Source organism: Heterodontus francisci, chromosome 13 (genome assembly GCF_036365525.1).
Source record: "Heterodontus francisci isolate sHetFra1 chromosome 13, sHetFra1.hap1, whole genome shotgun sequence".
In the NCBI taxonomy this organism is placed as follows: Eukaryota; Metazoa; Chordata; class Chondrichthyes; order Heterodontiformes; family Heterodontidae; genus Heterodontus; species Heterodontus francisci.
This window is the reverse complement of record NC_090383.1, coordinates 75,449,062-75,462,414: the sequence shown is the minus strand read 5'-3', so window position 1 is coordinate 75,462,414 and position 13,353 is coordinate 75,449,062. Positions and strand designations below refer to the sequence as shown.

The following is a 13,353-nucleotide window of genomic DNA, read 5'->3' as shown; positions in this document are numbered from 1 at the left end:
TCTCAGCACTATGTTGGACATTGATTTAGAGAGATACCTGGCATTTTTTTGCTTGCGCAAGTAGTCAATGTTTGCCCGCACACTTCTTGTAGCGATGCGGAGTATTCCATCTGTCACAAGTGATCTCTCTCTCTGTCTGCCATGTGTTCACCCTTCTCTGTCGTCCTCGCTCCGTCGCCTCTTTCTCTCTCTGCCCTCCCTCTCTCTATGTCCCCCCCAGCCTCTCTCTATGTCCCCCCCAGCCTCTCTCACTGTGTTCCCCCTCCCTCTCTCTGTCCACCCTGCCTCTCTCTCTGTTTCCCCCCCCCTCCCCGTTCTCTCTATTCCTTTCTCTCTATTCTCTTGCGCAGAAACTGATCCATTGCCTTCTAAAGTCAATATCGATAACATCCATAGACACTCCCCTATCCACCATGCTAGTGACCTCCACTTCGGCTTTGGAAATTTTGAATTCTTACCCAAAAGATAATTTTACTGAAACATACATTATAGTTTTGTGCACGAGAAGAACTCACTTCTATTCAATTGTCATTGCTATGTATTAAACTCTATCACTGATGAATAGAATTTAAATTCAGGGCAACTTCTGACACAGCTGTGCAATTTCGCACCATGTGCACCAATAGTTCAAAAAGACTCTGTTCCAAAGTTGTTTAAAAATGCTTTCCCAGTGCCATGCCACTTTTGGTTGACCTATGTACCTACGAACATACGAATTAGGAGCAGGAGTAGGCCACTCTGCCTTTCGAGCTTGCTCCGCCATTCAATGAATTCATGGCTGAACTGATTACTCCACATTTCCAGCTACCCCCGATATCCTTCCACCTCCTCGCTTATCAAGAACCTATCCACCTCTGCCTTAAAAATATAGAAAAACTCTGCTTCCAGTGCCTTTTGAGGAACAGAATTCCAAAGACTCACGACCCACAGAGAAAAAAATGTCTCCTCATCTCTGTCTTAAATGGGCAACCCCTTATTTTTAAAGTGACCTCTAGTTCTAGATTCTCCCACAAGAGGAACATATCCTTTCCACATCCACCCTGTCAGGATCCCTCAGGATCTTATATGTTTCAATCAAGTCGCCTCTTATTCTTCTAAATTTCAGCGGATACAAGCCTAGCTTGTCCAATCTTTCCTCGTAAGACAGCCTGCCCATTCCAGGTATTAGTCTAGTTAACTTCTCTGTACTGCCTCCAATGCATTTACATCCTTCCTTAAATAAGGAGAGCAGTACTGTACACAGTACTCCAGATGTGGTCTCACCAATGCCCTGTACAGCTGAAACATAACCAGTCTACTTTTGTATTCAATTCCCCTGACGATAAACGATAACATTCTATTAGCTTTCCTAATTATGTGCTGTAACTGCATGCTAACCTTTCACGATTCATGCACTAGGACACCCAGATCCCTCTGCTTCTCAGAGCTCTGCAATCTCTCACCATTTAAATAATATTCGTTTTTATTCTTCCTGCCAAAGTGGACAATTTCACTTTCTCACATTATACTCCATTTGCCAAGTCTTTGCCCACTCATGTAACCTATCTGTATCCCTTTGTAGCCTCCTTATGTTCTCTTCACAAGTTACTTTCCTACCTATCTTTGTGTAATCAGCAAATTTAGCAACCATGCCTTCGGTCCCTTCATCTAAGTCATTTATATAAATTGTGAAAAGTTGAAGCCCCAGCACAGATACCTGTGGCACACCACTCGTTATATTTTGCCAACCAGAAAATGACCAATTTATGCCTACTCTCCTGTTAGCTAGCCAATCTTCTTCCCCATAGTACCTTCCCCATTCACCAAATGATTAAGCCTAGTTTTCTGCTCATTATTTCCAGAGTTCAAGTTATAGCATGTTTTGTCATCCAAACAACATTTCATCAATTATAAACAAATTCAAGCATCAATACAGACAATAAAGTTGTCAAATTAATTACCATGTCAGATATATCGAAATATTTGGATATGAAATGTTGAGTGCTATGACTTAGATTTATAAAATATTAGCTTCAATAGTCTATTCAAAAAGTTTTGACTTTCCAATGTCTCAAACAGCTAACTTTAGTGAATACAATATAGGCATCTGAAGATATTATGTCTAAAATTCCTGCAAAAATTGGACCAATATTAAAAATAGGACCAATATTAAAAATATAAATATATATATATATGCCAGACCTGCTTTAGCAGTCATTAGGTCCAGCTCCTATGCTGTAGTATCCCATTTTTACAGAAAGTTTGATGACACTAAGGAGAAAGTACACCAAAATGGAAAAGCAGAGTAGTTTTGGTACCAGGTCAATAATGAATTTGAACCATGCCTACATTAAAAATAATAGCCTACCTGTGCGTGAAATAGAGCTAAGCCTTTAGCAGTGTGAAGGGGAATGAGCACCTTCATAAGAAACTGTTTATGTTCTGCTTTCAACGGCAGTGCAAACCCATTAATAATACTGAAAAAGAAATATAGAAGTTAGTAGTTCACCACTGTTGTAAAAATTTGAAATGATCTTTTTGTTATATAAGTACATTTACTATTTTTGAGTACAATGTGAAACAGTATAATATTTCATTTATTTTTATCTCAATGCATTATGTCAATTTACTTCCCTTTGGGTTGGTAATGGGTTCCTGGCCTTAATCAACGAGATAGAGTCTTCTTCTGTAATGTGCAAGAGAACTTCATTGCTCGAGTAAACTGCTCAAGTCAGTTGCTCAACCTGGTTTCAACTGTGTCCAGAAAATATACTGGGGAACCTCGAAAACCAGCAAAAGCTATCCAACAGCTTCAAAAAATAAAAGCTGACACAGCCTCCAAGAACTAACAACTCAGTTAGCAGTCCTGCTCTATGAAAATACATTGTTAAATAGAGCTTTGCAACTTAAGCTACAGGTACACAGAACATTACTTGCACTGGAAGGTTAAAGAACATTAAAATTTAGAATGATGTTGAAACTAATGCATTCTGGTTAATTTTAAGCACTTTTCCACTTTATAATTGGCAGATATATTTTTTAAAAAGGAAAGTAAAAGTGATAATCCCATTTCTAATGGATCAACCATCACGATGAAATTTATTTCAATCACTCGCCCATGTTGCATTTTTGTCTGTATGGTTCAGCCACTCAATAAGTACATTTGGTGAGGCATCTGGGAGCCCAGTCTAATTCAATAAGCGTATTCAAATACAGACTCCCCCCCACCCCTGCCAGTGATATTTTATTATGTTAATGGTGTTAAACAAATATAAGTTGTTGTCAATATAACTTCAGTTTAGAATGCATGATTAAATTCTAGAGCATTATCAGGATGTCTCAGTGAAATCCTGGCATTCAGGATGAGATCAACAATCACCATAATGCATGTATATCACACTTTTAATATAATTAAACATCTTCAGCTGTTTCATAAAAGAGGAACGCAGCATAAGGACACATAGGAGAAATAAGTAAGGGCTTTGTTGAACGGAAGAATTTTGAGAAGAAATTTAAAGACAGAGAGGTGAAAAGATTTAAGGAGGGAGTTCCAAAAAATTGGGTAGAGGAGCTAAAAAAAAAAACTGTGGAACAGCGAGTGCAGCAACAAAAGAGGTGGGTGCACATAAGGACAGTGTTGGAGGAACATAGATCTCAGGGCAGGATATAAATGTAGAGCAGCTCAGAAAAGTAAGGTGGAGTTTGGGTCGAAACGTAGACAAAAGCCCCAATTTTAACTCGGGGTGAATTTGGGGCAGAGAAAAAATCCCTATGGACCATTGAGTTTGAGACCAGGTGTCCGCAGTTGTCTGCAGAATCGAGAAATCTGCCCTTTATAAAGTGCTGTAATAGTTGGAAATGCTTCTGGCACCCAGAATGGGCATAAAAGTCACTCCATGATTCTCTGATGCTTCCCTGGAGCTTCTAAATTGAGGAAGTGAGGGGAAGGAGGGAGCAACACTTTCCAACAAATTGCAAGGAAGTCTCCGAGACCAGGATGAAATAGTCATGGACAGAAGTAGCTAAAGGGTCAGTGCCTCCAGCATCATCCTCAGGACCTGCCTTCAGTGTAGGAGGAGATTGTACATGAGAAGCATGGTGAGCACGCCTCTGAATTTTTCCATCTCTCAAAAGCACTGTGCAACACTCTTCAACCCCTCCCCCACCATGCTCAACAATACCCTTCTCTCAAATTACAAGTGCACACTGCAACACCTTGTGCATTATAAGCACACACACCTCCTCCTTTCCACTCTTTATGCCACACATTGGCATCATTCTCTCTTCACGTACCACCATTTGCACAACCACAACGCCTCCCGCCATTAATGCACTTCCCAAGACATTCATCACTTCACCATCTTCATTCCATTTTGCTCCTTCTCCACCTCTCAGCACAAACCCCACAATTCAACGTACCTTTTCAACTGCAATTCTCTAACTCTCACCCTCTTTTTGCAAGACAGCTCACAATGCAAAAGAGAGTCAAAGCCATGGAGGAGTACACGTCATTGCCTTCAAGCAAGTATAGTAAGGCGTCCTAGAGATCAGTGGCCTAGACAGAGCCACCACCATCAGGGAATGCAAGGCTGGTGGCATACCAGAGCAGTCTGTCTGCACATTACTTATAACCCTTCTGTCACTAAACTACACAATTTCAAGTTATATTATCAAGACTATCACCTGAAAATGCGCACCTATTATCTTCTATCCCTTTCCTCTTTCTCCAGGACCTTCTCTGTAGCAGGAACATCTGCATAAGACACCTTGAAGGAAAGCAATATTTCTGAAGATATACCATCAAGCACTCCATCCATCCCAGGTCCGAGCTCAGACACTGAAACTCCATATGGGATAGATAAAGGGGTTTGAGGGTCTGCACCATGAGTCAAAGAGCACCAGAGAACAACAGTAGGTTCTGATGGCAGGGAAATCCCAGGAGAGACCTTGCTAGAGGGTGACCCTCTGAAAGTTCTGCTCAGAAGACGACTATAGTGCCTAGCCATGGACAGAAAACTGCTGGCATCACAAAAACAGCTGTGCGAGGTATTGGAAGACCTGCGCCAAGGACCCTCACCGCTATGGCTACAGGATGGAGAACTCCACTTCTAGCCTGTGTGGTAGCATCTTGCAAGGCATTACCACTCTGCAATTTACTCTGGCCACCTGCAGGGATGCTAAAGCCAGGCCCTCACAACAAGAGTCCAAATTCAAAAGCTTAGCAGCTTTGACGGAAGCTCAAATTACTGTCATGCAGACCCTAGGCTCCGGTGTTGAAATAAGGATCCACCCTAGACAGACTGATGGACTGAACAGGGACTTTGAAGGATCCATCATCTGCAGTCTACTCTCCTGCAGATCATTGGAAGTGATGAGCTAAGCCCCATGAGTTTGGCAGTGCTAAGATGGGAGCAGCATGTTATGCACTCTCCGAGGATGTCAGTGCATTAGCTCCTTTCCCCACCCTACCACACCAAACATCACCCCCCCGCCACCCCACCTATTCACCCCAACTAATAACGTCATGGTGCCAACAGACTGCCCTAGCAGCAGCCAAGAAGCAGCTGTCTGTTGCTGGGCATTCACCAGACCTGAGCACCCAGTAGTCATTGGTCAGCAGCATCAGAAGGGTCCCAACATAACAAACAGCAGCTTTCCACTAGCTTTGCTGAGGTCACTAGAACAGCATCTCATTGGGTTAGCAGATTTATAAAAGCTTCTTTTCTGAATTAAGCACTTAGGTGAGCATTGAATTCAAAGCAATTACTATGTTTGGTTTTATATCGATCACCTTTATTAAAATTCCGTACTTTGATTTGCGGTGCAATTTCACAGCAGTTTGTTAATCCACGTTCTCAATATTTCATTATTATAAGAGTTGTCTGAGCAAGTCACTGGAATCGCCGCAGAAAGAGCCAATCACTTGTATCTCCTACTGCAAGCTGTTGGGGTGGCCCCCCCCCACCACTGCTTCTTCCTCCTCCCCCTCGTCTTCCCTGTATGACGAGGTTTGTTGCTTTTCTGGCTCCTCCAAAGGCAGGCCTCTCTGGATGCAAAGTATGCAGTACACAACGACTATGTGGATGACCCTTCATAGGGTGACCTATCAAGGGGCCTGAACTTAATCTTCAGTATCCCTATAATGTACTCAGTCATGATACTTGTGGTTCCATAGTTTTTATTATCTGCGTTATTCAGGAGTGATGGGGTCACAGTTCCATCTGTAGGGGATATTCCTTTTTCCCCCAGTGTCCATCCTGCCATGTTTCTGGGAGGGGATAGTAGAGCCTCTCAGGATGAATGTGTCGTGAAAGTTGCCTGCGTACATTCCAGAAACTTACATGATCCTGTTTCTCTCATCAGCCACTAGCTACATACTGATGGAGTGGCAATTTTTCTTACTACCGGCTGGTGATGTGCAGCCCTGACAGCAACATGTGTTCCAACCATGGCTAAAAATACTCTAAGTTCTCTCCTGCTGACTGTTGAGGCCAATGCGGAAGGTGATGTATTTGTTAGTCCTAGACAAGACAATATCAGTGACCTGCTTATTGCAGTTATTAGATTTTATTAGAACATTATTAGAACATTACAGCGCAGTACAGGCCCTTCGGCCCTCGATGTTGCGCCGACCTGTGAAACCATCTGACCTACACTATTCCATTTTCATCCATATGTCTATCCAATGACCACTTAAATGCCCTTAAAGTTGGCGAGTCTACTACTGCTGCAGGCAGGGCGTTCCACGCCCCTACTACTCTCTGAGTAAAGAAACTACCTCTGACATCTGTCCTATATCTATCACCGCTCAACTTAAAGCTATGTCCCCTCGTGTTTGCCATCACCATCCGAGGACAAAGACTCTCACTATCCACCCTATCTAACCCTCTGATTATCTTATATGTCTCTATTAAGTCACCTCTCCTCCTCCTTCTCTCCAACAAAAACAACCTCAAGTCCCTCAGCCTTTCCTCGTAAGACCTTCCCTCCATACCAGGCAACATCCTAGTAAATCTCCTCTGCACCCTTTCCATAGCTTCCACATCCTTCCTATAATGCGGTGACCAGAACTGCACACAATACTCCAGGTGCGGTCTCACCAGAGTTTTGTACAGCTGCAGCATGACCTCGTGGCTCCGAAACACGATCCCCCTACTAATAAAAGCTAACACACCATATGCCTTCTTAACAGCCCTATTAACTGGGTAGCAACCTTCAGGGATTTATGCACCTGGACACCAAGATCTCTCTGTTCATCTACACTACCAAGAATCTTCCCATTAGCCCAGTACTCTGCATTCCTGTTACTCCTTCCAAAGTGAATCACCTCGCACTTTTCCGCATTAAACTCCATTTGCCATCTCTCAGCCCAGCTCTGCAGCCTATCTATGTCCCTCTGTACCCTACAACATCCTTCGGCACTATCCACAACTCCACCGACCTTAGTGTCATCCGCAAATTTACTAACCCACCCTTCTACACCCTCTTCCAGGTCATTTATAAAAATGACAAACAGCAGTGGCCCCAAAACAGATCCTTGCGGTACACCACTAGTAACTAAACTCCAGGATGAACATTTCCCATCAACCACCACCCTCTGTCTTCTTTCAGCCAGCCAATTTCTGATCCAAAGCTCTAAATCACCTTCAACCCCATACTTCCGTATTTTCTGCAATAGCCTACTGTGGGGAACCTTATCAAACGCCTTACTGAAATCCATATACACCACATCCACTGCTTTACCCTCATCCACCTGTTTGGTCACCTTCTCGAAAAACTCAATAAGATTTGTGACCTACCCGTCACAAAACCGTGCTGCCTATCGCTAATGAACTTATTCTTTTCAAGATGATTATAAATCCTGTCTCTTATCACCTTTTCCAACCTTTTACCCACAACCGAAGTAAGGCTCACAGGTCTATAATTACCAGGGCTGTCTCTACTCCCCTTCTTGAACAAGGGGACAACATTTGCTATCCTCCAGTCTTCCAGCACTATTCCTGTCGACAATGACGACATAAAGATCATAAAGTTGTGTGCTACAGACTGGGAGATACACATGATATCCCCTCTGGCAAACTGGAAAGAGACAGTGACTGAAATAATGAGGGCTATGGTGACTTTGACAGTCACTCAGAGCATGGCCCCCAGTCCAAAAGGCAGCAGGTCCTCTTGCAGCAGGTTCCAGATATCAGACACAGTCTGCCTGGCAAAACAATCTCTTGAGGCAATGCTCCAGTCAGATCAAGGATGGACATAGCCGTCTACCAGCAGCCCCCTCTCTACTGCTGTCTTCTGAAAGGCGCTGTTCCCTGTGACCTCTGAAGCTGTTAAGGCTCCTGCAACTTCACTTCCTCCACCCAAATAAGACTACCAATAATAGAATCCTTGATCAAGGTAATGCAAGGCAAAAGAGAGTATGAGAGAAGCAATCTGGAAGCTGGAGACTCTCCTGGCAAGGCAGAGAGTGAAGATACAATGACCCATTGTACTGCAACTGTGCGCTAAAGGCCTGCTTAGGTCGGGAAAAAGAACTCGATCAATCCACAGCGGACCCGAGCCCGACCCGGCCCGAGTCCCTCTAATTTCGCCCCGAGCCCGACCCGACCAGAGCCCACTCGACCTGACCTGAGCCCGACCATCCCTTTACTTACCTTCCAACTGGGAAGCTCCACGAAGCTGCAGCGCATGCGTGATAACGTCATAGTGATGTCACTCGCTCACTGCACAGACTTAGTTTCGTCCCAGACTTCCCACTCAGGTAAGTTTTTTATTTTTAATACTTACCAGCAAAGCACTTACCGTGCGTGTCCGGCCTGACCCGACCCGAGCCCGAATGCCGGAGCCGGAAGAGGGGCCCGACCCGACACATGCCGTCGGGTAGCAAGCCGTTACTGCGTGCCCTTTTTAAAAACCAGTAGGTCTGTGAAGCATCAATCCCACTAGGTTTTATTGGCAGGTTTCAAGCTGGACAAGCCAACTGTTTTAGCGAATTTAACCACCACCTCGCTGCTTATCTGACATTCAGTACTGGATCAGCAGAAATGTCTTCCAATTTAACACTGAAAAGACCACTGCCATTGTTTTTGTCCTGCGTCACAAACTCTTCCCTAGCTACGAATTCCATCTGTCTCTCTGGGCAATGTCTCATACAACCTCGGTGTTTAATTTGATCCTTAGCTGAGCACCCAATCCCATATCAGCTCCATCACTAAGTCCACCTACTCCCATCCTTGTAAATTTTTGTATTCATTCATGGGATGTGGGCATCGCTGGCTAAGCCAGCATTTATTGCCCTTGAGGTGGTGATTGGGAACTGCCTTCTTGAACCGCTGCAGTCCATTTGGGGTAGGTACACCTACAGTGCTGTTAGGAACGGAGTTCCAGGATTTTGACCCGGCGACAGTGAAGAAACAGTGATATACTTCCAAGGCAGGATCGTGTGTGGCTTGGAGGGGAACTTGCATATCTCCCGTCTTTGTTCCACCTCAGCTCATCTGCTGCTGAAACCCTTATCCGTGCTTTTGTTATCGCCAGACTCGACATTCCAATGCTCTCCTGGCCGGCCTTTCACCCCACATAAATTTGATCTCATCTAAAACTTTGTTGCCTGTATCCTAACTTGCAAAGAGTCCCATTCACCCATCATCCCTTTACTCAATGACCTGGATTATCTCCCAGCCACTAAAGCCTTGGTTTTAAAAGTGTCATCCTTGTGTTCAAATCGCTCCATGATCTCTCCCTTCCATATTTCTGTAACTCCTCCAGCCCTACAACCCTTTGAGAACTCGGAGTCGTTCCAATTCTGACTTATTGTGCATTTCCATCTTCCTTCGCCCCACCATTGGTGACCATGCCTTCAGCCGTCGAGACTCCAAGCTTGGGAATTCCCTCTATGAACCTCTCCATCTCTCTCAAAAAGACACTCCATAAAACCTATCTTGCTGACCAAGCTTTTTGCCATCTATCCTAACGTCTCCTTCTTTGGCTTGGTGTCAATTTTTTTTTTCTGATTATGCCACTGTGCAGCACTTTGTGAACTTTTACTTTTTTTTTAAAAAGGCACTACATAAATGCAAATAGCTATTGAGTTTAAATTGCGCTGCAGTGATTACGTAATTGGGCCACAACTTTTGCTCATAATGCAGTTCACGCCTGTGGCAGCTTGCCTTCCCAGACAAACTTTCTCCAGAGTTCAAGTGGGAACGCATCAGGAACCTCCTCGCAAAATGCCATTTTAACTACCTGTCCGTACTGGGCCAGCCGAGTTCAAATCGGGATTAAAAGCTTTGAAATTAATGCACTGGTGATAGGCAATCAATATAGGAAGCAAGATTTGGGATGATGGGCAAGAGGAACTTAGTATGGGGCAAGAATATAGGCAGCAAATCTTGGATGAGCTGCTGCCTGGGATATTTGCAAGGAGGCATTTAACTCTCAAGTCAAGCAGACTTGAGGTCTCGATGAAGGTGTGGAGAAGGATTTTGACTGCATTAGCAGTGAAGCAATAGCAAAGGGATGATGTTGCAGAGGTGAAGCTAATATTACATTACTAGCACTTTAACCATAGATCACATGACTAATATCAGCTTGGATTCAGTTAGTAAAACTTGCCTCAGAGGTTATCAAGCCACACTTCAAGGTTTGAATGACACTTCAGTCTATTTCTTTCAGGCAAGATGTGAAACCAAGGCCTGTGGTCTCCCAGCTCAAATGGACTTTAAAGATCATGTGGGAGTATTCAAAGAACAGGAGTACTCTGGTGTCCTGGTCAACCTTTTTTCCTCAACCAACACCACCAATAAACAAGTGACTGCCTCATTCACCTACATAACAGCGACTGAACTGCAAAAACAATGTACTGACAGAAGGTATTATAGTCTATGTGATTTACTCACTCTTGACTGCAGCAATAGCAAGGGTTTTGCAACTAGGCTAGGATTGGTGCAAGAAGGAGAAAAAAAACAAGCCAGGTTCCCACTCCATATTGCTATACTGAAATCATTTGGGATGTCACTAGACTGATGCCCTCTAGTGTGATAGTGTGGTTCTATACTCTCAAGGTTCAGAAATCATTTAAGAGTTACAAAGGCAAGTGATGCTTTTGGAACAACAGAGAGTCAATAATTGGAGCTAAAGCAGAGATCAGCGACAGCTTTACATGGATTACCAGTAACCTGTAAGCAGACAGTCCTAAATTATCAATTTGTTATTAAATTGAAGTTACAACTTACCTTCCCAGTATCTCTAGAAGTTCTGCAACTCCATTAAAGTGATCAGTTTCATATATAAACCTGAAGAAATGATTGTTGGAAAACATTACTCTGCACTACACAAACAGGTTCCAAAGAATCTATAAATGAATACATAATAGAAACTGATTTTAATTAGCATTTTCGGCAAATAGTTTATATAAACCTTTGTGTAAGTTGAAGTTACAAATGCTCTCATTCTTCTCCCAAAATAATTAATATTTAATGTACGTTTTGACTATCCCAAAATAAGTAATGTTTAGTATAAGTTTTGACTATCTAATTTATGCATGTACGTAATTCATGCAGTATGTCAACAATAATGCATTTTGAAATATGACAAACAAACAGATTGAGGGAGCTAAAGTACAGAAAGAATACTTAACCAATGGCACACAATCATGAACTTTTGTGCAAAGGATCTTTGAAACCTAGACTAAATATTTTTGTAGCACAGAATGAGGCCATTCAGCACACTGTCTGTGCTAGCTCTGCACTACAGCACTCCAAAAACTAATTTCACTGCCCCACTCTCGCCCCAAAGCCTTGTATCTTTCTCTATTTCAAATAGCTATCTATTTTTCCTGGGTGTGAGGGAGTGGAGAAGAGTTTGAAACTTAGGTTTTACTGAGCTGGGTGCTTATATTAATGAGGCTTCCACCTGAATCAGACAGGAAGCATTTGCTGCCAGTAAAAACAAGTGCTGTGAGGTGTGATGGAGCAACAAATAGAGCTGCTCAATTTTAACTTCTGTTCCGCCTGGTTTCTGTCAGGCAGAGGAAGTTAAAATTCCCTCTATAGCTTCAGCTTCCAAATCATTTATCAAAACTATAGTTTCCCAACCCAGGCATCATCCTGGGGAATCTATGCTGCACACTACAACTTTAATGGCCAAAAATGCACAGAGTACTCTAATCAATGTCTTGTATGAATACATCATTACTTCCTTACTCCTGCACTCTATGCCCTTACTTATGAAACCCAAAAGTCCAATGGCCTTTTTTATGACTATATCTATGTACATTTATATTTTTGGAAATTTATGTATTTGAAGCTCTACATGTCTCTGTTCTTCCACAACCTTCAGTAACTTTCCATTTAATATACAAAGTGACTCTGGACAATGCAGCCAAGCGCCGTCATCAGTGCGTTCCCAACTGCGCATTTGCGCAGAACGGTTTCTTCCTGCCAATATGATGCTGCGCATGCGCAGGCTACATTAATAAATGGCTTGCCAGGACTAATTCGTGCATATGCGCGAAAATATCATCGCGTGAAGTGCAAGGGAGCGTGGGGGTGGGGGCGGGGAGAAGTGGGAGGGAGCGGGGGGAGAAGTGGGAGGGAGCGGGGGGAGAAGTGGGAGGGAGCGGGGGGAGAAGTGGGAGGGAGCTGGGGAAGAAGTGGTCGCAGGACGAACCGGGACCGGTTCCTTCACCCTTCCCCTCCCCCCACCGCTCCAGGCCTCGCTCGCGCCACGCCACCCAAAGAAGCGGCGGAGGTGGGGCAGGGACTGAGCCGGCCACCGAAGGGCAAGGTGGGGAGCGAGCGGCCGAGGGCAGGAAGCGGTGAGATCGGCAGCGAGTGGCTGAAAGAAGGTAGCGGCGAGAGGGGGAGCGAGCATCGAAGAGCAGCGCACCGACAGCAGTGAGGTGGTGATCGCAACCATTGAGGGGATTTGGGTTTAATTTGTTTTTTGAGCAGCACCACCTTTATTACTGGCAGCTGCTTGAGATGTCGCTGACAGTGACGTTTCAGTGGATGAGGCTGCATTTGCGCATGTACCAGTACTGCGCCACCTGGAGGTTGTGTTGTCAGCAAATGCAGCCTTTAATATATGTAAAAGGCCATCTGGTTCACTAATGTCCATTAGGGAAGGAAATGTGCCGTGTCCTTACCTGATCTGGCCTACATGTGACTACAGAGCCACAACAATATGGTTGACTCTTAACTGCCCTCTGAAATGGCCTAGCAAGCCACTCAGTTCAAGGGCAATAAATGCTGGCCTAGTCAGCGATGCCCACATCCCATGAATGAATTTTTAAAAAATCAGTTTCTACATCAGTGGCATCAGCAGCAAATATTGTTTTCAATTCATGGCAATACATTAGCCCATGCATTTCTA

At 43.9% G+C, this 13,353-nt stretch overlaps 1 protein-coding gene across 2 annotated transcripts in view; it reads right to left on the bottom strand.

Moving 5' to 3' along the window:
• Positions 1–2,181: 2,181 nt before the first annotated feature.
• Positions 2,182–13,353, bottom strand: part of ppp2r5a (protein phosphatase 2, regulatory subunit B', alpha isoform) — a 183,110-nt gene continuing 171,938 nt past the window's right edge. For both annotated transcript variants that reach the window (XM_068044126.1, XM_068044125.1), the window contains 3 exons: positions 11,214–11,273; positions 2,348–2,456; positions 2,182–2,250 (listed from right to left, as the gene is read on the bottom strand). In XM_068044126.1, coding sequence (XP_067900227.1) covers positions 2,197–2,250; positions 2,348–2,456; positions 11,214–11,273 — 223 coding nt within the window. In that variant the 3' untranslated portion in view covers positions 2,182–2,196. The remainder of the gene's footprint in view (positions 2,251–2,347; positions 2,457–11,213; positions 11,274–13,353) is intronic.